This window comes from Carlito syrichta, unplaced genomic scaffold (assembly GCF_000164805.1).
Source record: "Carlito syrichta isolate Samal-C Ts95f unplaced genomic scaffold, Tarsius_syrichta-2.0.1 Scaffold314117, whole genome shotgun sequence".
NCBI lineage: Eukaryota > Metazoa > Chordata > Mammalia > Primates > Tarsiidae > Carlito > Carlito syrichta.
In genome coordinates this window covers 471054-494042 of record NW_007258213.1, presented here as the reverse complement: position 1 = coordinate 494042, position 22989 = coordinate 471054, and the positions used below count along the sequence as shown (strand labels likewise).

At 46.2% G+C, this 22989-nt stretch overlaps 1 protein-coding gene across 2 annotated transcripts in view; it reads left to right on the top strand.

Moving 5' to 3' along the window:
- The first annotated feature begins 1942 nt into the window (after positions 1 to 1942).
- Positions 1943 to 22989, top strand: part of TRAP1 (TNF receptor associated protein 1) — a 67921-nt gene continuing 46874 nt past the window's right edge. For both annotated transcript variants that reach the window (XM_021719093.1, XM_008071121.1), the window contains exon 1: positions 1943 to 2112. In XM_021719093.1, coding sequence (XP_021574768.1) covers positions 2025 to 2112 — 88 coding nt within the window. In that variant the 5' untranslated portion in view covers positions 1943 to 2024. The remainder of the gene's footprint in view (positions 2113 to 22989) is intronic.

The following is a 22989-nucleotide window of genomic DNA, read 5'->3' as shown; positions in this document are numbered from 1 at the left end:
TCCTTCTGCCTCAGCCTTCCAAGTAGCTGGAACTACAGGCGCGCACTGCCACGCCCGGCTTATTTTTGATTTATTGTAGAGATGTGGTCTCGCCAAGTTGCCCAGGCAGGTCTCGAACCCGCAGGCTCAGGCAATCCACTCACCTCAGCTTCCCAAAGCGCGGGATTATAGGCTGAGCCACCAAGCCCGGCCACAAATTTTCAAATTTGTGGTGGTAGTCTCAGCTACTCGGAGGCTGAGGCGGGAGAATCATTTTATCTTTTGCCTATTTGGGGCATTTCCTATAAATGGAATCATGCAGTATATGTCCTTTTGTGTATGGCTTTTTTCACTAAGCAGAATGTTTTCTAGGTTCATCCACATTGCAAGCAGAGACCAGTATTTCATTCTTTTCTATAACTGAATAATATTCCATTGTATGGATAGACCACATTTTGTTGATCCATGCATCTGTCCATGTACACTTGAGTTGCTTCTGTGTTTTGGCTACTGTGAATAATGCAGCAGGTATTTTTTCATGGCCCTCAGCTCACCCCAGAGGGAGACAGTGATTTCTGGAGAAGGAATGGGCAGCCTCATATTGGCTATGGTGGTGTCAGGAGACTTGGGTGGTCTCCCCCTCCCCTCCCCTGCTTCTCTGCCCTAGCCAAGCAACCCTCTCCATCATTTTTCACTAGCTCAACTAAAGTACATCTGCATCTAATCATTGTTTCCTGCTTCCAGATTCCTTGTCTACATGGGGGCTAAATCTACATGTGGCCTACTCAAGGCATGGTTTGGATCTCTAGGTACTTTAAGAAGCCACAATTCCTTGGGCTAGAAGAGGACCCAGTACCACAAGGATCTGAGGCTGAGGGTACATCTCTAAGGCTACATACAGGCCAAGAGAGGACAGAAGGCTCTGGATGATTTGTCTGGTACTTGATAGGTTTGTCCTCCACAGAGCCTGGGTCCTGCTAGTTCAGCAGAGGCCCCACCTATCCTTAAGTGAAGCCGAGCTTTCCCTCCCTTTGCCAAATATACCTTTTCTGTGAGATAAAAGCCCTCTCCAAGCCGTATATTGCTCCATAGACCAATGTGACAGCTCTTACAAAACAGATGAGTTCCCCAGTGGAGTGAAAAATGAATGAAATGTGCATCTAAGATCTCTGGATTCCCTGAGACATCCCGGGAAAGGGCTCTCCCTGGAGTGTGGTGATGGAAAGAGGCAGGCATCGGTTACACGGGTCTGTACAGGGAAGCAGAATGAGGGAATTAATAGTGGGTGTGTGTGTCGCCGGGCGCGGTGGCTCAAGCCTGTAATCCCAGCAGTTTGGAAGGCAGAGGCGAGAAGATTACCTGAGCTTAGGGGTTCGGGACCAGCCTGAGCAATTTGGCGAGACCTCGTCTCTACAATAAATCAAAAAATCTGCCGCACATGGTGGCACATGCCTGTGGTTCCAGCTACTTGTAAGGCTGAAACGGAAGGACCGCTTGAGTCCAGCAGGTCGAGGTTGCCAGTGGTGGTGAGCGTGCCACTGCACTCTAGCCTGGGCGACAAAGTGAGACTCCGACTCAAAAAATAGAAGTCAGGCCTGGAATTCTCTTTCTCATTCTTTTTAGCTTTTTGGCTGGCCTCGGTCTGCTGGAGCCTTCCAGCGGCCAGGCCGGGATGCATAAGGACCACAGACATCTCCCCGAGGCAGCCTTCCACACCCTCGAGTGGGTACTGTCATCCGAGAAATGCACAGAACGTGGCGCGTGCCCAGCGCGGACCTGGGACTCTAAGACCGGCTACGCGCTCAAGGCCCGGTGCCCTTGACAAAGAGACTCAAGGTCACGGAGGTCCCGCCCCTAGGCGCGACTGTCCGCGCGCGAGGCCGGTCTCGCCCACGCTCCCGTGCAGGCAGCAGCCCGGGCAGCCCGGCGCGCGCCGTGACGTCATCGCGCCGTGCCCGAGGAAGGCCCGTCCCGCGCGGGTCCGGCCCGCTTTCCCCGCCCCGCCCCATCCCGCGTGGTTGCGCGCGGTGCTCTGGCCGGAGGACATGGCGCGTGAGCTGCGGGCGCTGCTGTTGTGGGGACACCGCCTGCGGCCCCTGCTACGGGCGCCGGCGGTGGCGGCCGCTCCTGGAGGTGAGAGCGACCAGGCTGGATGGGCAGCGGGCGAGGTCGGAACGCGGACACGGCAGGGGCGTTCCTCCGAGGCTCTAGCGAGTCTTGGAGCTCCAGGCTGAGAGGATCTCGAAGGCGGCACCTGCCTCAGGGCGTGGGAGGACCCGCAGGGCGGCGTGTGGCGAGCCCTGGGCACGTGCCTTTCCGTCGGCCCTGGTCGGGTGTCTTCTCCTCGGGTGGACTGCCCTGCCACGCGACCTCTCGGGACCTGACACAGGCCGGCTTCGGTCCGGGGTTTGGGGAGGCGCGGAGCAGCCGCGGGCTGGTCCTCCCCGGAGCTCAAGTCGCTTCTGAGAGCGGACTCACTGAGGGTACAGGTGTGTTGGGGACGGACTTGCGCGGGGAGATCGTGCGAGTCCCCCGGGCTGTACTTTTACCTCCCCGCCCCCTGGCTTGCACCAGCCGTTCTTTCGTTAGCTGGTTTGTTAGATGCATTTCTGAGCGCCCGCTCCGCGCCGGGCACAGGTTCGGCGTCTTGGGACGCGACAGGCAACAAAACCAACAGCGACGTCGCCCGGACCCTCAGGGATCTGGTGCACTCTGGGTTGTTGACCCAGCTGTAGCACCAGGGCCTGGAATTGGTGGGTGCTCCGGACAAGAGGAATGACCTTAATCTCTACTTTCGCACACCCTGCTCGGAAGTAACCACAGTGAAGGTTTTGGCTCTTCTCCCGGGCTCTGCACACTCACTTACACCCATGAATAAATATAAACACACATGTGTAACTGACTTTACGTTAAAAAGCTGAAATCTTTTATGCATTGTGCTACAGGATTTTTTTCTTTGCCGTTACCAGCATTCTTTATATCTTTTTTCTTGTCAGTTTGCACGAGTCTTGGGGCTTTCTAGTGGCTACACAGTATTCTTTTTTTTTCCAGTCGGAGTCTCACTCTCACCCAGGCTGGAGTGCAGTGGCATTCTCCCAGCCATCGCAGCCTTGACCTGCTGGGCTCAGGCGGTCCTTCCATCTCAGCCTTCCAAGTAACTTGAACCACAGGTGTGCACCACCATGCCTGGCTATTTTTAAAAAATATTTATTATAGATACAAGGTCTTGTCAAGTTTCTCAGGCTGGTCTCCAACCCCTGAGCTCAGGCAGTCCTCTCATTTCTGCCTCCCAAAATGCTGGGATTACAGGCGTGAGCCGCCACACACGGTCTACACAGTATTCTATATTGTGGACATATTTGCTTAACATTGTCCTATTAATGGACTCTAAAGATTATTTCAGGCTTTTGTTTTTATTCCAAGGCTTCATAGAATGTGAAAGTACTTAAATCTTTGTGCGCGTGTGTGGTATTTCTTTACTTACATGATTAGAGTTATAGAATTATTGTTTCAGAGCCTATGTCTTTTTGGAATGTTAGCCAATATTGCCAAACTGGTTCAAAAAGGCTTTATCAATTTATATTCCCATTAGCAGGCATCAGGATTGCCTATTCGATAATGTCTTCTCCAACACTGGATATTATGCCTTTTCCACACCAGTCATCTATAAAAGATACCTTGCTTAATTTTTTTTTAAGTTTTAAAGCAAAGTTTATAGAGAAAGACAAGTGGAAAGAAAGGGAGACATGCCAGAACTGGCTTGGGCTAGAGAAACCGCCATACCTTGCTAATTTTTGTTTGGATACTAGGAGTAAGAATGTTTTCACTTAATGGCTATTTGTATATCCTCTTTTTATCTTTCATACCTTTTTCTGTTACCTGAGTTTTTAATTTTGGTGTAGTTTTTTTTTTTTCCCTTAAGTCTTGATTTTTTTTTTTTCCAAGTCAGAGTCTCACTCTGTTGCCCAGGCTGGAGTGCAGTGGCACATCATGGCTCACTGGGACCTCAACCTCCCGGGTTCAGGCAATGTCTTCGGCCTCAGCCTCCGTTCATCCCCCATTCATTTCAGTAGCTAGGGCTTGGTATGTTTCCTAGGCTGTCTTCACTAGAAAGGCATTCCATGCTGAGAAAACTGCAGATGCAAGGGTAAGGAGGTACTTTGACAAGAGACTAGATGGAGTATGCCAGAGTGCTGGTGAAGGAGGCTAACAAACGTGACCTTTCTTTTCTGTCAGATATAAACCTGTGGGTAGAAGCCACATCCTGTAATTCTCAGGATAGTCACAGAGCCAGACTTGGGCCCAATACTTGGAGAACCAGTTACCTGGCACTATGAGGAACACACACACCAGACTTTCTGATGCCCCCAGGGCCTGATAACTGATTCATTTACCGATAATGTCCTTTATTGTGAATCTTAAATTGATTGGTAGTTGGAAACCAACTGTATTATAAACAACAGAATTACAGCCAAGTAATCCTCTCCCCTGGTAAGAGTGCTTATTCATTATAGGAAGTAGGGATAACAGAACATGGATTACCTGGGAAATGCAGTGTTAATAATAAAAACATAAACTGCCATTAGATCTTTTTACTGGAGCTCCAACAAGTATCAGAAGTATCAGATTTTCCAGTAGACTGATGAGGCTACCTCCCAAAGGAGAGGTTCAACCTGAAAAAATCAGCAGCAGATGCAGTTTCCCAAAGCAAATATGATTTTGTGGTCAGGCAGATGGGCTGGTGGCTGGTTATTTTGCATGGCCAGGTGACTGCCATGTTCACCAGAATTGCCAAGCCTAGATTCCTAATCATGCCAGTTGCTCTTGCTTTTGTGGTTGAAATGACCAGAACATGACTGTGGGTACTAGTTGGTGCTGGAGGTCTTAGCCCTTTACGTCCTCTGTCAGCTGGAGCCCTTGCTGGAATTTCCTGTCTTGGAATTAAGAGTTGTAAGGGTGGGTTCTGCTTCCAGCACTGGGAAGGCTGAAGGAGCTAGTTTCCTCTGTTTGCTGAGGGCCCAAACACTGGCAGGTTTGCTTCATCACTTGGACTCCACCCTTGAGAGGGACACCTGCCTGACTGAACTCTCCCTTTTAGTGCTTTATTTTGTTGACTTGTTTGTTTCTTCTGTTTTCCCTTTGCTTGGAGCTCATGCTCTTTAATTTCTTTGCCTCTTGCCCTGCAGCCTTCACAAGAACTAAGGTGAATTTCTGGTGTTCTCAGGCTGTCCTTTTTTTTTTTTTTGAGTTGGAGTCTCACTCCGTTGTCCAGACTCGAGTACAGTGGCACACTCATGACCACCCCAGCGTTGACTTGCTAGGCTCCGGGGATTCTTCCACCTCAGCCTTCCAAGTAGCTGGAACTACAGATGTGTGCTACCACGCCCGGATAATTTTTTTTAAATTTTAATTTATTGTAGAGATGAAGTCTTGCCAAGTTGCCGGGGCTGGTCTCGAACCCTCAGGCTCAGGGAGTCCACTCCCTTGGCCTCCCAAAGTGCTGGGATTACGGGCTGAGCCACCTAGCTTGGCCTTACTGGTCAAATTTTACTTTCTGTGAAACAGCTCTTATATTTCTAAGATGGTGTGCCACTCTAAATTTAACAGTCTTACTGCCTTTGCCATCTGTATAAGCTGTGGTGTTGGGGCTTAGGCAGAGTAGGGAGGTATGGCTCAGCTGTCCAAGGTGTACTAGGCGGGCCTTCACCTTGGTTAAGACCAAGGGGGCTGAGTTATCTGAGCTGTCTGAAAAAGACCAAGACCCAAGTGTCCTAGAATAGCAGAGACTATTATTATTATTATTATTATTATTATTTTGAGTTGGAGTCTCACTCGGTCGCCCAGACTGGACTGCAATGGCCGCTCCTGGCCACCGCAGCCTCGCCTGCTGGGCTCTGGCGATCCTTCCGCCTCAGCCTTCCAAGTAGCCGGAACTACAGTCATGCGCTACCATGCCTGGCTGATTTTTTGATTTATTGTAGAGCTGAGGTCTCGCTGCCCAGGCGGGTCTCGCACCCTTGGGCTCAGGCAATCCACTCACCTCAGCCTCCCAAAGGCATGGGATTACAGGCTGAGCCACCGAGCCCGGCTAGAGACCTTATTAGTAACTGGCTGAGTAGTTGTCCTAAGCTAAGATGAAAGAGAAATCTCCAAATACTTTTGCTACCTTTGGCAAGAATAAAGGGACTACAACTTAGTGAGTTGATGAGAAAAACAGAGGAGGAAAATAAACATTTATACCCTCAAATGTCAGTAAATATTGTGCAACAAAGGTGAGTTCCGAAAAGGAGCCCTTTACTGAGGCCAGTAGTGCTTGTTTGCTTATCTCAAAATACAGTGAATGGGTCTTTAAAGAGAAGGAAGATGTGTCCAGTTCACACTCAAATGAAGTACTTTAGGTTCAACATGAATATGTTCTTGGATTATGCTTTTGGTGCCCAAGGTGTAGCCAGCTAGAATTTTTCTAAACACCATCCTGCTTCGTCCTACTGAAGACTTGCCTTTTACTAGGAAGCTGCTTTTGCCTAGTTCACAAAGAGACGTCCCTGAAGTTCTGTAGCATTTAGTAAAGATGCATTTCAGGATATTTATTTCTGGTGTGGTTAGTTATTTCTGCTAAAACCACTAGGAATTACCATAAGAGCTGTAGCTAGGAGGACCAGTGTCTGCTCACGGGGGCATTCTTTCTGTCTGCTTTTTAAATTGGCAAGTTCCCATAAACAAGGTAAATTGAAAGCTGATGTAACTGAGTCATGGGTTTTTTGTTTTGTTTTCTTTTGTCTTTGAGCCAGTTTCTCACTATCACCCATGTTGGAGTGCAGTGGCACACTCAGCCACCCCAGCGTTGACCTGCTGGACTCTGGGGATCCTTCCACCTCAGCCTTCCAAGTAGTCGAAACTACAGGTATGCACTACCATGCCTAGCTAATTTTTTATATATTATAGAGATGCTGTCTCACCAAGTTGTCCGGGCTGGTCTGGAACCCCTGGGCTCAGGCAGTCCTCTCAACTCGGCCTCCCAAAGTGCTGGGATTACAGGTTTGAGCTACCGCACCTGGCCGTGAGTCATGGGTTTTAACAAATGGCTCAGTTATTTAGCAGCCATATAATCTAGAAATGCAATTAAAATGTAAAAAATTCATTTTGCGACAGCCAAAACAAATGCCATATTAAATGCCATATTAAGAGCAGGACAGGATACAGCAGTACTGCTGAGAGCAAGATAGAGGGGCACAGGTCCTTCTAACAAACTGCTTGCGTCTGTTCAGGGATTTGTGCCCTGAAGGAGAAGTCAGGGCTGCCCATTTTAGTTCACACAGGCTAGTATTCCAGCAGCTGTCAGGCAATGGAGTGTCTTGAGTGAATTTTCCATGAAGATTTTAAAGTAAAACATTTCATTTTAATCATTATGATTGAAGTCTTTCTAAAGACTTAATCCTTAGATAGAACATAACTGAGCCTTTCTTTGATATTTTCAGGTTCATTATTATGAGTGTTAATTTTTGGTCTTCTCTGTAATACACAGGCCCTGCAGGGCCCTTCAGATGTGAAGAATCCTTTACCTATGAAATGTCCTCCACCAGAACTGCATCTTCAGTGGTTATGCATCTTAGGCCTCCCTTACTGTAACTTTAACTTGCCAGATCTCTCTCAAGCCATATTTTCTCCTCCTTTTCCAGTTTTCAGGTGTGGACTTGGGAACTAGAGCATGAAACTTGTTAGCATCAAATTGTTAAAAAAGAGAGTTGGATCCTATGTAGACACAGAGACTTATATAGCCAAAGCTTACTGTGTGGGCTTTAGGCTCCATATTCTGACTGTTCAGACGTGTCCTTCCCCTTATGGTTTTGTTTCTTTGTGTTCAAGAAGTTCTGTTTCCTGATGAATGAAGTGTCAGTATATCTTTTTTTTTGAGTTGGAGTCTCACTCTGTCACCCAGACTGGAGTGCAGTAACCGCTCCCGGCCACCGCAGCCTCGACTTGCTGGGCTCCGGCGATCTTTCCACCTCAGCCTTCCGAGTAACTGGAACTACAGGCATTCGCTACCACGCCCGGCTAATTTTTTATTTAATTCGGCTTTTCAGTCATCTTGAACTTAGTTTACAGAATTTTAAACTTACAAGTAATCTGATAGTTCATTTTACAGAATCTAAAGCTTTAAACATAGAAATCGACTGAGATGTATATTAGATGAGTGAATTTCAAGCTTTTTGTCCACGAACCCCTTCCATAAGAAATGAACTTCAGAGCTGGTAACAGTGGCTCACGCCTATAATCCCAGCACTTTGGGAGACTGAGGCGAAGACCCACCTGGGCAACATGGTGAGACCTTGTCTCTACAACAAATAAAAAAATTAGTCGGGCATAGTGGTGCACACCTGTGGTTCCAGCTACTTGAAAGGCTGAGGCGGAAGGATCACCTGAGCCCAGCAGGTCAAGGCTGTGGTGGTCATGAGCATGCCACTGCACTCCGGCCTGGGCAACATAGTGAGACTCCTACTCAAAAAAAAAAAAAAAAAAAGAACTTCACATCATTATCTGCTATACAAGTATACGTATGCAAATCTGTATACTCATTTAGCTGGAAGAATTTTGTAAAAACTGTATTATGCCATGCATTTTGTTGCTTTCCATTTAATTAAAAAAAAAAAGTTCTGATGTAAGTCACTGAATTGATCTTGTAGCCGGTGGGTCAGTGATCTTGTTTGGCCTGTGGTCTGAAAAACACTTGCATTTTGTGACTGCACCTTCTGGGAAGTTTCACCACGTGTTTATTAAGGGCCTGCTTTGACTTTAACATTATCTATGGGAAAAAAATACATGAGACAGAGGAGTAACCCCTGGAGCATCTTTACAGTGTGTGGCAAGACTGGTCCGTTAAAAAGAGGTCTCTGCTTGCCTGCTGTGTGCCAAGCACTGTTCTGGGTGCCATGGGGAACCTAGGAAACCAACAGACAAGTCCTGGCCCTCTGCAGGGCTGAGGTGGAGCAGGATCAGACACAGACAAGTAAATGCTGGACGATATGTTACATGGTGAGCCCTATGAGGAACCGGGTACGCTGCTGTGTGGGCACAGAGGTCACAGAAGGGATATCAGGGAAGGCCTCACGTGGAAGAGGCATTTAAGCAAAACCTTGACAGAGGTGAAAGAGAAAGCCATGTCCGGATATAGGGAAGAGTGTTTCCAGCAGAGGGAACAGCTGCAGCTGGGCCACCAGGCAAGAATGGGCTGGTGTGTTCAGGGGCAGTAGGAGGCTGGGGGCTGGCGATGGGGGAGCTCTTCAGGTTGACAGCATGTGCACTTATGTCTCAGTAATCGCGACTTCACGCACTGAGATTTGGGTAGTGATTAGACTAGATATTAAGTTAGAGTTAAAGTCAACTTTGATTTTTCTGAGAAATGTCTATTTAATGAGAAGGTAGTGCTGTTGTTCAGAACAAACTTAGGCAGTGAAAACATTTCCTTCTCAGCAGCAGCCACTGCCCTTTCTAAAGAAGCCCCTGCAAGGACCTGTGTATACACACACCCACCTTCCCTTGGAAAGGAACAGAAACGAAACTGGGAATGTACTATATGTAGTCTTCTGTATCTTATAGTTTTCATTTAATTGTATTTTGGGGTTAATTTCATTGTAACTGAGCTCTTATATTCCCTAGTGTAGATGTTTATTGATTTTTTTTTGAAAGCAGGATTTATCGAGAGGACAGAAAAACTTCCAGAGTGGGAGGGCACCCAAGGGGGTTGCCCCATGTTTATTAATTTATGTAACCCTAGACTGGGCTTGGTAGCTTAGCCTGTAATCCCAGCACTTTGGGAGGCCAAGGTGAGTGGATTGCTTGAGGCTGTGGTTCCAGACCAGCCCGGGCAACTTGGCAAGACCTCATCTCTACAATAAAAATAAAAAATTAGCCAGGTCTGGTTGCACATGCCTGTAGTTCTGGCTACTTGGAAGGCTGAGGTGGAAGGATCCCTGGAGCCCAGTAGGTCAACACTGGGGTAGCCATGAGTGTCCCACTGCACTCCATCCTGGGCGACAGAGTGAGACTCCGACTCAAAAAAAAAAAAAAAAAAATTATGTAACCCTCTTATAATGGACATTAAGGTTGCTTCCAGACTTCTTTTAAAAAATGACAGTTGACACTGCCAACAGTTTCTCACACCTTCATCATTGCTAGAATAACAGTATTTTTGATATTTTTGTCAATTTTATAGTGAAAGTGCTGTCTTGTTTGTTTTGAGTAGGAGTCTCACTCTGTCTCCCAGTGCAGTGGCATGCTCATGGCCACCGCAGCTTCGACCTCCTGGGCTCAGGTGATCATTCTGCTTCAGCCTTCCAAGTAGCCAGAACTACAGGCACGTGCTACCACAGCCAGCTAATTTTTTTTTTTTGAGTTGGAGTCTCACTCTGTCACCCAGACTGGAGTACAGTGGCCACTCCCGGCCACCGCAGCCTTGCCCTGCTGGGCTCCGGCGATCCTTCCGCTTCAGCCTTCCAAGGAGCTGGAACTACAGGCGTGCGCTACCACGCCCGGCTGATTTTTTTATTTATTGCAGAGATGAGGTCTCGCCAAGTTGCCCAGGCAGGTCTCGAACCCTCGGGCTCAGGCAATCCACTCAACTCAGCCTCCCAAAGGCACGGGATTACAGGCTGAGCCACCGAGCCCAGCTCAAAGTGGTTCTTGATTTACATTCCACCAGCTATGTTTGGAGTTCCCACCTCACCAGGTGCTTGCAGACACTTGGGGATTTCAGACTTTGTTAATGTTTGTCAGTGTGATGCTATGGAAAGATGTTTTGGTTGTGATTTTAATTGATTACTTATGAAGTTGACTATCTTTTTCCATGGTTTATTTGTCATTTATTTCCTTTTCTGTGAAATACTGTTCATGTCTTTTGTCACAGTTTTTTGTCCTGGACTGAGTGACTTTTTCTTATGTGTTTTTGTGTGTATTCGTGATCTTTTGTCAATTAATACTTAATACTGAAATACATTCTCCCAGTTTGTGTTCACCATTTCATTCTCATCATGGTGTACTTTTTAAAATGAACAGATCTGTAGATTTTTAGACTTCTTTTCTAACATAAGCATTGGAAGCTCTTCAGTTTCTGCTATATACTGCTTCAGGTGCATCCCACAGTTTTTTGGCTTTTTTTGAGTCAGAGCCTCACTCTGTTGCCCAGACTGGAGTGCAGTGGCACACTCACAGCCACTGCAGCCTCGACCTGCTGGGCTCCGGCGATCCTCCCGCCTCAGCCTTCCAAGTAGCTGGAATTGTAGACGCGCGCTACCATGCCCGGCTGATTTTTTGATTTATTGTAGAGATGAGATCTCGCTGCCCAGGCAGGTCTCGAACCTGCGGGCTCAGGCAGTCCACTCACTTTGGCCTCCCAAAGTGCTGGGATTACAGGCTGAGACACTGAACCCGGCCTCATTCCATCTTTTATATTATAGTTGTTATATGTGTCAAACGTGTCGTGTACATATGTTGTAGATATCACTAGACAGTGTTTTAATTTTTACTTTAAAAGATCATATATGTTTTAAAGAAATTAAGAGAAAAATGCTTTTATATTTACTTGGGTTACCATTTCTTTCTCTTTTTTTTGAGTCAGAGTCTCATTCTGTTGTTCAGGCTGGAGTGCAGTGGCACGCTCACGGCCACCTCAGCCTCGACCTGCTGGGCTCAGGCGATTAGCTGGAACCACAGGCATGTGCCCCCACGCCTGGCTAATTTTTTGATTTATTGTAAAGATAAGGTCTCTCCATGTTGTGCAGGCTGGTCTCGAACTCCCAAGCTCAGACAATCCTCTTGCCTTCACTTCCCAAAGTGCTGGAATTATAGGTATGAGCCACTGTACCCGGCCTGCTTACCATTTCTGATGCTCTGCATGCCTTCTTAAGGTCCATGTTTTCATCTGATAGCATTTCCATTCAGCCTGAAGAATTGTAACATTGCTTTTAGTACAGCTCTGCTGTGTATGACTTTAAAGATGTTTATCATGGTCCTCTGGTGTCCATTATTATGAAAAGTTAGCTGTCATTCAGGTTATTCTTCTCCTGTGTAATGTGTCATTTCTTTTCTCTGGCTGCTTTAAAGATTTTCTCTTTTTTTCGGTTTTCAATAGTCTGCTTATAATATACCTGGGTGTTTTTCTTTGAAATTTTCCTGCTGGTGGTTCATTGAGCTTTTTTGTTGTTGTTGTTGTTGTTGTTGTTTTTTGAGTTGGAGTCTCACTCTGTCACCCAAACTGGAGTGCAGTGGCCGCTCCCAGCCACCGCAGCCTTGACTTGCTGGGCTCCGAGATCCTTCCGCCTCAGCCTTCCAAGTAGCCGGAATTACAGGCATGCACTACCACGCCCGGATGATTTTTTGATTTGTTGTAGAGATGAGGTCTCGCTGCCCAGGCGGGTCTTGAACCCGCGGGCTCAGGCAATCCACTCACCTCAGCCTCTCAAAGGCGCGGAATTACAGGCTGAGCCTCCAAGCCCGGCTGAGCTTTTTGAATCTGTACATTTATGTCCTTAACTAGATTTGGGGAAAATTCTTAGTTGTTATTTCTTCAGATATTTTTTCTGCTCCATTCTCTCTCTCCTTCTGGAACTCCAGTTGTGTGAGTGGTAAACTTGTTTCTATTGTCCTGCATATCCTGAGACCCTGTTTATTTGATTTTAACCTTTTTCTCTCTGTTTTACGTCGAATAATTTCTGTTGATCTATTTTCAAGTTCACAGACTTCTTTAACATCTCCATTCTATTAGTTTCATCCAGTATTTTTGTGGTTTTTTTTTTTTTGAGTTGGAGTCTCACTCTGTCGCCCAGATTGGAGTGCAGTGGCCGCTCCCATCCACCACAGCCTCGACCTGCTGGGCTCCGGCGATCCTTCCGCCTCAGCCTTCCGAGTAGCCGGAACTACAGGCGCGCACTACCACGCCTGGCTAGTTTTTGATTTATTGTCGAGATGAGGTCTTGCCAAGTTGCCTAGGCGGGTCTCGAACCCACGGGCTCAGGCAATTCACTCACCTCAGCCTCCCAAAGGTGTGGGATTGCAGGTTGAGCCACCAAGCCTGGCTTTTTGTGGTTTTTTTTGAGACAGGGTCACACCTTGTTGCCTTGGCTGTTCTCAACGGCTGGCCTCAAGCACTCCTCCCACCTCATCCTCTTGAATAACTGGGATTATAGGTACACACTATCACACCCAGCTAAACCCTTCTAGTTAAAAAAAAAATTTTTTTTGAGTTGGAGTCTCACTCTGTCACCCAGGCTGGAGTGCAGTGGCACTCTTACAGCCACTGCAGCCTCAGCCTACTGAGCTCAGGCGATCCTTTCGCCTCAGCCTTCCAAGAAAAAAAAATTTTTAGGCATCACATTTTCTTATCTAATGTTTACATTTGGTTCTTGTGTTATAGATGATAGAGTTTATATTTCTGAGATTTCACATCTTTCATTTTAAGCATGTTTTATTTCATGTCATATACTATTGTTATAATGGCTGTTTTAATTTATTATTATTATTCTTACTGTTATTATTTTTGAGCTGTAGTCCCACTTCTTTGCCCAGGCTGGAGTGCAGTGGCATGCATGCTCATGGCCACCCCAGCGTCGACCTTCTGGGCTCTAGCAATCCTTCTGCCTCAGCCTTCTGAGTAGCCAGAGCTACAGATCCGCGCTACCACATCCAGCTATTTTTAAATTTTATTTTATTGTAGAGACGAGGTCTTGCCAAGTTGCCCGGGCTGGTCTCGAACCCGGGCTCAGGCAATCTACTCGCCTCGGCCCCCCAAATTGCTAGTATTATAGGCTGAACCATCGAGCCTGGCCTGTTTTTAAATCCTTATCTTTCTGATTCCAACATCTGGATTTTCTTGGGGTCTCCATTAATTGCCTGTTCTCTTGACATTTTCCCATTTTGGTATATGCCAAGTAATTTTGTATTACATCCTAGATATTGTGTATGCTATCTTGTGGAGTCTCAGGATTCTGTTATATTCCTCTGAAAAGTTGTTTTATTTATTTACTTGTTTATATTTTGAGTGGAGTCTCACTCTGTCACCTAGGCTAAAGTGTAGTAGCACGCTCATGACCACTGCAACCTCAACCTGCTGGACTCAGGTGATCCTTCTGCCTTAGCCTTCCAAGTAACTGGAACTATAGGTATGTGCTACCACGCCTATCATTGTAGAAACTAGGTCTTGCCAAGTTATCCAGGCTGGTCTTGAACCCCAGAGCTCAGGCAGTCCTCTTGCCTCCACCTCCCAAAGTGCTGGGAATTGCAGGTGTGAGCTACTGTGCCTGGCAAAAAGCTGTTTTGTCAAAGTGGGATATTAACTTGGTTGGTCTCAAACTGCTTGTGTTGTCTCTTAGGCAGCAGTTCATTTCTATCATTCTTAAACTCACAGGTGCGTAGTTCAAGGGGGTCAGTCAGAGACCTAAGATAATTTATTTGCAGAATTTGGGGCTCTCTTTCTCTGACTTTTCCTTTCTGGAATTTCCCTTCACTTTCCAGTTTCTATGGTTATCCTAATATCTCCCCTGGTTCATAGAGCCAAAAAAAAGTGTACATTGTATATGTGCTCTCTTAGAGTTTAGCCCCTCTTCACGGACCTGAATACAACCTGCCCTTATTTTCTTTTTTCTTTTTTTAAGTCAGAGTCTCACTCTTGTCACCCAGGCTGTAGTGCAGTGGCACACTCAAAGCCACTGCAGCCTCGACCTGCTGAACATAGGCGATCCTTCCACCTCAACCTTCCAAGTACCTGGAACTACAGACGCATGCCATCACGCCCAGCTAACCTGCCCTCATTTTCTGCTGTTCCTTTCTTCTAGATAGCAACTCTCCTCCAAAATCTGCCTGCTTTTGTTTGATTCTCCAGAGTCTCCATGTGATCTTATTTTGTCCATGTTCCTAAGTTCATGGTTGTTACCTGTGGGATGTTTGCTGTGGTGTAGGATACAGCTCAACCATTCAGGAAGTGTCACTTGGTGGAGTAGAGTTAAATCTAAACATGAAATTGTTCTTCTCCGCATCACATATGTACAATTGGAGAGTGTCTGATTGGGCCATGTAATTCCAGAAAAATAATCAGCGTATTTCTCACAGTTGAAAATACGAAGTGTGTTTGAATCTAAAGAGCATAACTTAAGATGCCATTATGAAGCAAAGCCACAGCAGGAACTATGACTGATTTGCAGGAAGGATGGGAGATTTTTTAAAAAAGAGCAAAAGAATAAACTTAGTGTGTTTTTACTCATTTGCCTTACTTGGGTGACCCCTGTAAGAGTTGCTTTTTTAATTCCTGTAAACTAGTTTAAAATGACCTTGCTGGACCACTAACACCATCTGTCAGCTGTCTGAATGTGCTTCTGTTTGCATATAGTCTGGTTTATAAAAAGTTTTATGCCTGTAAAAAGAACTACTTTTAGGCTGAGTGCAGTGACTCACGTCAGTAATTCCAGCTCTTTGGGAGGCCAAGGTGAGAGGATTGCCTGAGCTAAGGGGTTTGAGACTAGGCTGGACAACTTGGTGAGACCTCATCTCTACAACAGACCAAAAAATTAGCTGGGCGTGGCCGCTCATGCCTGTAGTTCCAGGTACTTGGAAGGCTGAAGAGGAAGGATCACCTGAGCCCAGCAGATCAAGGCTGCGGTGGCCGTGAGCATGCCACTGCACTCCAGCCTGGGCGACAGACTGAGACTCCTACTCAAAAAGCAAAAAACTACTTTTGTAATAGATACTTTGGCATACCAAGAAATATGGATGTTCTTGCCTTTAAAGAGTTTTATACTAAGAAATATAAGCCTGTCCGTGCCCTAATTTGTTAAGATAAATGATATTAACCAAAAAATTAATAGTATAAGGAATACCAGGCTAGGTACGGTGGCTTATGCCTGTAATCCCAGCAATTTGGGAGGCTGAGGTAAGAAGATTGTGTGAGCCCAGGAGTTTGAGACCAGCCTGGGCAACATGATGAGACCTTGTCTCTATGATAAGTAAAAAAAGTAGTGGGGCATGGTGGCATGCACCTGTAGTCCAGCTGCTTGGAAAGTTGAGGCAGAAGGATTGCCTGAGCCCAACAGGTCGGGGCTGTGGTGGCTATTAGTGTGCCACTACATTCCCTCCTGGGTAACTGAGTGAGACTCCCACTAAAAAAAAAACCCATAAAACCATAAACTGACATTTAGCAGCAGTTTTAAATGAGCAGCACAGAGAATAAACTCTGAGTTCATAGGAGTGAGAGATTATTGTGAATTGCAGGGGACAGAGAAGCCTTAATAATGGATGAAAGGGCCTCAAGCCAGGTCCTGAAGCAGTTCAGGTGGAAAGAAGGGGTGTGGTTGCAGTTTGGGAAAGCAGCTTGAGCACTGGCAGTAGGTGGGAGTGTGAGGGGGATGTGGGTGGGTGTGTGTGTGGGTGTGATGTCACATTTAAACTATCAGTGTTTCCCATTTTGTGTGACCCCAAACCACCAGATAGTTTAATCCCAAGACCTTGTAGCCTGACATTGAGGTTTGTGGTTTTTTCCTTGAAGTCAGAAACTGTACAGATAGTATATTTGTTATGTGGTTCTGGCAGATTTATTCCACTATTGATATAGTCTTAAAGTTATTGTAAAAGGTTCATATAATGTTAGATTAAGTCTGTTTTTAATAGTGCTGACAATATAATCTTAGAATTAGGATGTGAATTAGGATGCAAAAGTTTGGAAGTCCTGGTTGGAAATATAAATTGCTTAATTTTTCCCTTTTTCCAACTATGAGGACACATATATACTCTTGTCATAAACAACATGTTAAATCCTTTAAAAAGTATTCTGAGTATTACATGAAGAAAAGCAAAAGGACTAGAGAAAAATAAAACATGGGGGAAAATGTGTTTAATCTTGTAAGGAAGTCCTTTACAAACAAAAGACTAATTTTCTTAATATATAAAAAGCTCTTACAAATCAATAAGAAAAATATTTAAAATGTAGTAGAAAAATCAGGAGTCTATCAACAGTCCATTAACAAAAGAGGAAGGAGGTAATTTTTTTTTTTTTTTTGAGTTAGAATCTTACTCCATTGCCCAGGCTGGAGTGCAGTGGCACACTCATGGCCACCCCGGTGTTGACCTGCTGGGCTCCCACAATCCTTCCACCTCAGCCTTCCAAGTAGCTGGAGCTTTAGCACGTGCTACCACGCCCGGCTAATTTTTTGATTTATTGTAGTGACGAGGTCTTGGCAACTTGCCCAGGTTGGGCTTGAATCCGTGGGCTCAGGCAATCCACTTGCCTCAGCCTCCCAAAGTACTGGGATTATAGGCTGAGCCACCGAACCCGGCCAGGTAATATTTTTAAAATATAGAAAAGTACTCAATCTTGCCCAGAATAAGAGAACTATTAATGAAAACTACAGTGAAAGTTTTCCCTGACAATAGGCAGAGATCCAAGAATTTCACCATAACATCATCTTAGCAGGAATGTGGGGCGTTGCTGGTGGGAATGTAAACTGTAGAATTTAGCATGAACAGAGTCTTTGTGGAGGGCAACTTGGCAACATCTACCCAATTTAAAATACATAATCTTGGACCAGTGATACACTTCTAGATGTACACCAGTGCATATATGAAATGGCACATGTACAAGAATATTCCTTTAGAGCACTGCTTTTTATTTTGAAGCTTTTAATCTTGAAATAATTGTATACTGACAGAGATGTTACCGAAGTAGTACAGATGGCTCCCTTTCCCCCCAACCCCCTGATGTTAGCCTCTTATGGATCCTTCGCTGGGTCTCCTGTCTCCTCTTTTCTGTGAGTGGTTTTCAGTCTGTTTTTCAGGACTTTGAACCTTTTTTGTGTGTGTGTTGGAGTCCTGTCTCCCAGGCTGGAGTGCTGTGTCACTCTCACAGCCACCCCAGCATCAACCTGCTGGGCCCCGGCGATCTTTCCACTTCAGCCTTCCAAGTAGCCAGAACTATAGGCGCGTGCTACCATGCCTGTCTAATTTTTTGACAAATTGTAGAGATGAGATCTCACCAAGTTGCCCAGTCTGGTCTTGAACCCCTGGGCTCAGACAACCCTCTTACCTTGGCCTCCCAGAATGCTGGGATTACATGCTTGCGACACTGTGCCCGGCCAGGACTTTGAACCTTTTGAAGAACACTAGCCAGTTATTTTATAGGATGCCCCTCAGTTTAGATTTTTCTGACATTTAGTTACGTTAGATAGAGATGCAATTTTGAAGCAGAGTTTGGTGGCATGTGCTTGTAGTCCTAGCTATTTGGGAGGCTGAGGCATGAGGATCGTTTGAACTCAGGAGTTGGAGTCTAGCTGGACAATATAGTGAGACCCTTTCTCTAAAAGAAAAAAATGGAGAGGGAGGTGTGATTTTTGGCAAAAAGATACAGAAGAAAGGCTGTTTCCTTTCAACACATGAGGAGTTGCATGATGTTGACATGCCTTATTTCTGATGATGGTGACAATGGTCATTTAGTTAGTGGGTACTTGACTCTTTCTCCACTGTAAAATTACTGCTTTTTGCTTTGAAGTCAGTAAGTTATCTTGTGGGGGGAGACCTTCAGATTAATCAAATCTTCTGTTTCTGGTAAACATCCGTTGATAATTTGTAGCTGCCACAGTTACTGCTGTGGTGCCGCCTGATGGTAACTTTCGCTTCCCATCCTTCCTTGTACATCTGTTCATTGTGACTCTTCTACAAGGAAGTTTGCTTCTTTCCCCCTGTTTAAGTATGTACTAATGTTTACTTTATTTGCTGGGTTACAATTTACAATCCATTACTATCTTTCTTACTTTGTTGCTCAAGTTGTCCTGAATTTTGCATGGGGATCCCCTCTGTGTTAGACTCTGTATCCTCCTGACATGCCATCCTTTCTGAGTCCTTCATGCCACAGGGTATTCCAGACTCAGCTTGTGTGTTCTCCAGAGAGTTCTGGTTCCTTTTACTGCAGAATGGTATTTATAAACCAAAATCTGTCTTCGGGTAGGGTGGCCAGCCATCCCAGTTTGCCAGGACTAAGGTGTTCCCTGGGGCATGAGACTTTTTTTTGAGTAGGAGTCTCACTCTGTCGTCCAGGCTGGAGTGCAGTGGCACACTCGTGGCCACCACAGCCTCAACCTGCTGTGTTCAGGTAAGCCTTCCACCTCAGCCTTCCAAGTAGCTGAAGCCACAGGCATGCGCCACCACACCTGGCTAATTGCTCTTGCTTTACTGTAGAGATGAGGTCTCGCCAAGTTACCCAGGCTGGTCTCGAATCCCTGGGCTCAATCCTTTCGCCTCCACCTCCCAAAGTGCCTGGATTTCAGGCGTGAGCCACCGCACCTGGCCCGTGGGACTTTCAAGTGCTAAAACTGGGACAGTTCTTGGACCTTGCTCTGGGAAGTCATCACTCTACGGCCCTGTTACCTGTCAGTGGACGGAACTGGGAAATGTGTGTGTGATGCTGGTTTCTGTACCTAATCTGTTCATATGGGAAAGGTCACAAGTTTATAGTGAAGTCTCTGCTTCCAAGGCAACACACACCCTTTTGTAACTTTTCTCCAATAGTGGGGACCTGGCTCATGAGCCACTAACACGTGTTTGCTTGATCTTAGTGTATTTGTCAAACACTTTCAGAACTGCTGACCTACACTGGTGAACAGATTACTAATTCCAGCACAGTGACTTTGTTGTCCTTTGAGGTCAGTCTTACAGTGTATAGCCAAATGCTACTTTGTGAAGTCACTTGGGTTAGTTCTTGTCTTCTTTCAGGGTGCTCATATTATTCGTAGTAGTTATGCACATTTGCTACTGTGTGTATTTTTTTTTTTCTTCAGGCAGTCCTCTCACCTCTGCCTCCCAAAGTGCTGGTATATTTTATTTTGTGTTCCTACACATGCTGCTTGGTTTTGGAAGTTTATTTTTGGGGGTATGAGAAACATTACCATGGTTCTGAGAGTCAGAGTTATCTAGAAAGTTACGCCCAGCAATGTCATGTTCCCCTCAGCTCTGCTACTTTGTTCCTCTTCCCCCTTTCTTTTCATCCTCTTTATATGTACCTGTTGGAGGTTGAATTGTGTTCCCCCAAAAGATGTTAAAGTTCCAACCCCCCCCCCCCGCGCCTGTGAATGTGACCTTATTTGACAATAGAATCTTTGCAGGTGATCAAGTTCAGATGAGGTCAGTAGAGTCAGCCCTAATCTTTTTTTTTTTTTTTTTTTTTTGTTTTTTGAGTTGGAGTCTCACTCTGTCGCCCAGACTGGAGTGCAGTAGCCACTCCCGGCCACCGCAGCCTCGACCTGCTGGTCTCCGGCGATCCTTCCGCCTCAGCCTTCCAAGTAGCCAAAATCACAGGCATGCGCTACCACGCCCGGCTAATTTTTGATTTGTTGTAGAGATGAGGTCTCGCCAAGTTGCCCAGGCGGGTCTCGAACCTGCGGGCTCAGGCAATCCACTCACCTCGACCTCCCAAAGTGCTAGGATTACAGGCTGAGCCACCGAGCCCGGCCTGATTTTTGATTTATTGTAGAGATGAGGTCTCTCCAAGTTGCCCAGGTGGGTCTCGAACCCGTGGGCTCAAGCAATCCACTCACCTCGGCCTTCCAAAGTGTGGGATTACAGGCTGAGCCACTGAGCCCGGCGAATCAGCCCTAATCTAGTATGACTGTCATTATTGAAAAGGGAGAGTTGAACACAGAGAGGGACATGCTTAGAGGGAAGATGATGTGGAAACATGAGAAAAGACTGTCATCTACAAGCCAAACAACGCCTGGGGCTGCAGAAGCCAGGAGAAACCAGCCCTACCGAGGTCTCACTCTCGGACTTCTGTCCTCCAAAACTGTGTTTATAAATTTTTGTTGTTTAAACCACCCAGTTTGTGGTAGTTTTTTTGTGACAGCCACAGGAAACTTAATACATACCTCTTATAGGTAACCAGTCTGTTGTGGTTTGAATTGTGTGCCTCGGGAAGGTACGTTCAAGGCCTAGTGTATGTGACCTAAGATGGGGTCACATTGGATTAGGTATGGGTGAGGGAAATTTGGACACAGTCAAGACACATGGGAAGAGATGGCCACATGATGACAGAGGCAGAGATTGGAAATGATACATCTACAGGCAGAGGAATGCTGAGTACTGCCTCCTGCCCTGACGCTGGGAGAAGCACGGGATGAGCTCTCCTTCAGAGCCTCCAGAGGGCACCAACCTGCCCACGCTTGATTACAGACTTGTAGCCTATAGAACTTCGGCCCTTTTTGTTGCTTCAAACCCTCCACTTTGTGGTACTTTGTCACAGCAGTCGTAGGAGGCGAATACACAATATCATCATCTTCTGGTTTATCCTTCCTGTGTTTCTTTAACACAAATGATCAGAAACATGGATATCTTCCTTTATCCTTTTCTTTCTTCCATGAAGGATAGCATACAGTAGTTAACTCTTTAGCACTTAGGAACATTATTTTTATGTATGTATTTTTCTTTTTATTCTCTCTTTTTTTTTTAGAGATAGGGACTTGGTCTGTTGCCCAGGCTGAAGGGCCATGGCACGATCACAGCCCACCACAGTCTTGAACTCCTGGGTTCAAGCAATCCTCCTGCCTCAACCTCCCAAGTAGCTAGGACTATAGGTGCAGGCCACCATGCCTGGCTTTTTTTGTTGTTGTTGTTAGTTGGAGTCTCACTCTTTCGCCAGGCTGGAGTGCAGTGGCACACTCATGGCCACCACAGCCTCGAGCTGCTGGGCTTAGGCAATCCTTCCACCTCAGCCTTCCAAGTATCTGGAACTACAGTTGCACACCACCACACTGAGCTAATTTTTGTGATTTATTGTAGAGATGAGACCTCACCAAGTTGCCCATGCTGGTCTCGAACTCCCAGACTCAGCCAGTCCTCTCACTTCAGCCTCCCAAAGTGCTGGAATTACAGGATGAGCCACCTTGCCCAGCCCCAGCTCATTTTTTATTTTATTTTTTGTAAAGACAGGATCTTGCTATGTTGCCCAGGTTAGTTTCAAGTCTCTGGTCTCAAGCAGTCCTCCTGCCTTAGCCTCCCAAAGTGTTGAGATGATAGGTATGAGCCACTGCACCTGGCCGGGAGCATTTTTTTGTTTTGTTTTGAATAGGAGTCACACTCTCATCCATGCTGGAGTGCATGGCACAATCACAGTCACCACAGCTTCAACCTGCTGGACTCAGGTGATCCTTCCACTTCAGCCTTCCAAGTAGCTGGAACCACAGGCAGTCGTTACCTACCAGCTAATTTTTTTATTTATTGCAGAGACAAAGACTTGCCAGGTTGCCTAGGCTGGTCAAGAACCACTGGACTTAGGCAATCCTGTCGCCTCCACCTCCCAAAGTGCTGGGATTACAGGGGTGAGCCACCACATCTGGCTGTTTTGTTTTTTTGTTTTTTTGTTTTTTTTGAGTTGGAGTCTCACTCTGTCGCCCAGACTGGAGTGCAGTGGCTGCTCCCGGCCACTGCAGCCTCGACCTGCTGGGCTCCGGGGATCCTTCCGCCTCAGCCTTCTGAGTAGCCGGAATTACAGGTGCGCGCTACCACGCCCGGCTAATTTTTGATTTATTGTAATGAGATGAGGTCTCGCCTGCCCAGGCGGGTCTCGAACCCTCAGGCTCAGGCAATCCACTCACCTCAGCCTCCCAAAGGCGCGGGATTACAGGCTGAGCCACTGAGCCCGGCTATGTTTTTTGTTTTCTGAGTCAGGATCTCACTCTGTCTCCCAGGAGTGCAGTGGCACCATCATGGCTCACTGAAACCTCTACTTCCCGGGGTCAGGCAATCCTTCCACCTCAGCCGTCCGAACAGTTGGGACTAGAGGCAAGTGCCACCATGCCTGACTAACTTTTTAATTTTTTTTTGTAGAGACTAGAGTTAAGGTCTTGCTTTGTTGCTCAGGCTGGTCTTGAACTTTTGGGCTCAAGAGGTCCTCCAGCCTTGGCCTCCCAAAGTGCTGGGATTATAGGTGTGAGCCATTTACCCAGCCTTAATTTTAATAGCAAAAAACTAAACACAGTTTAAACATCT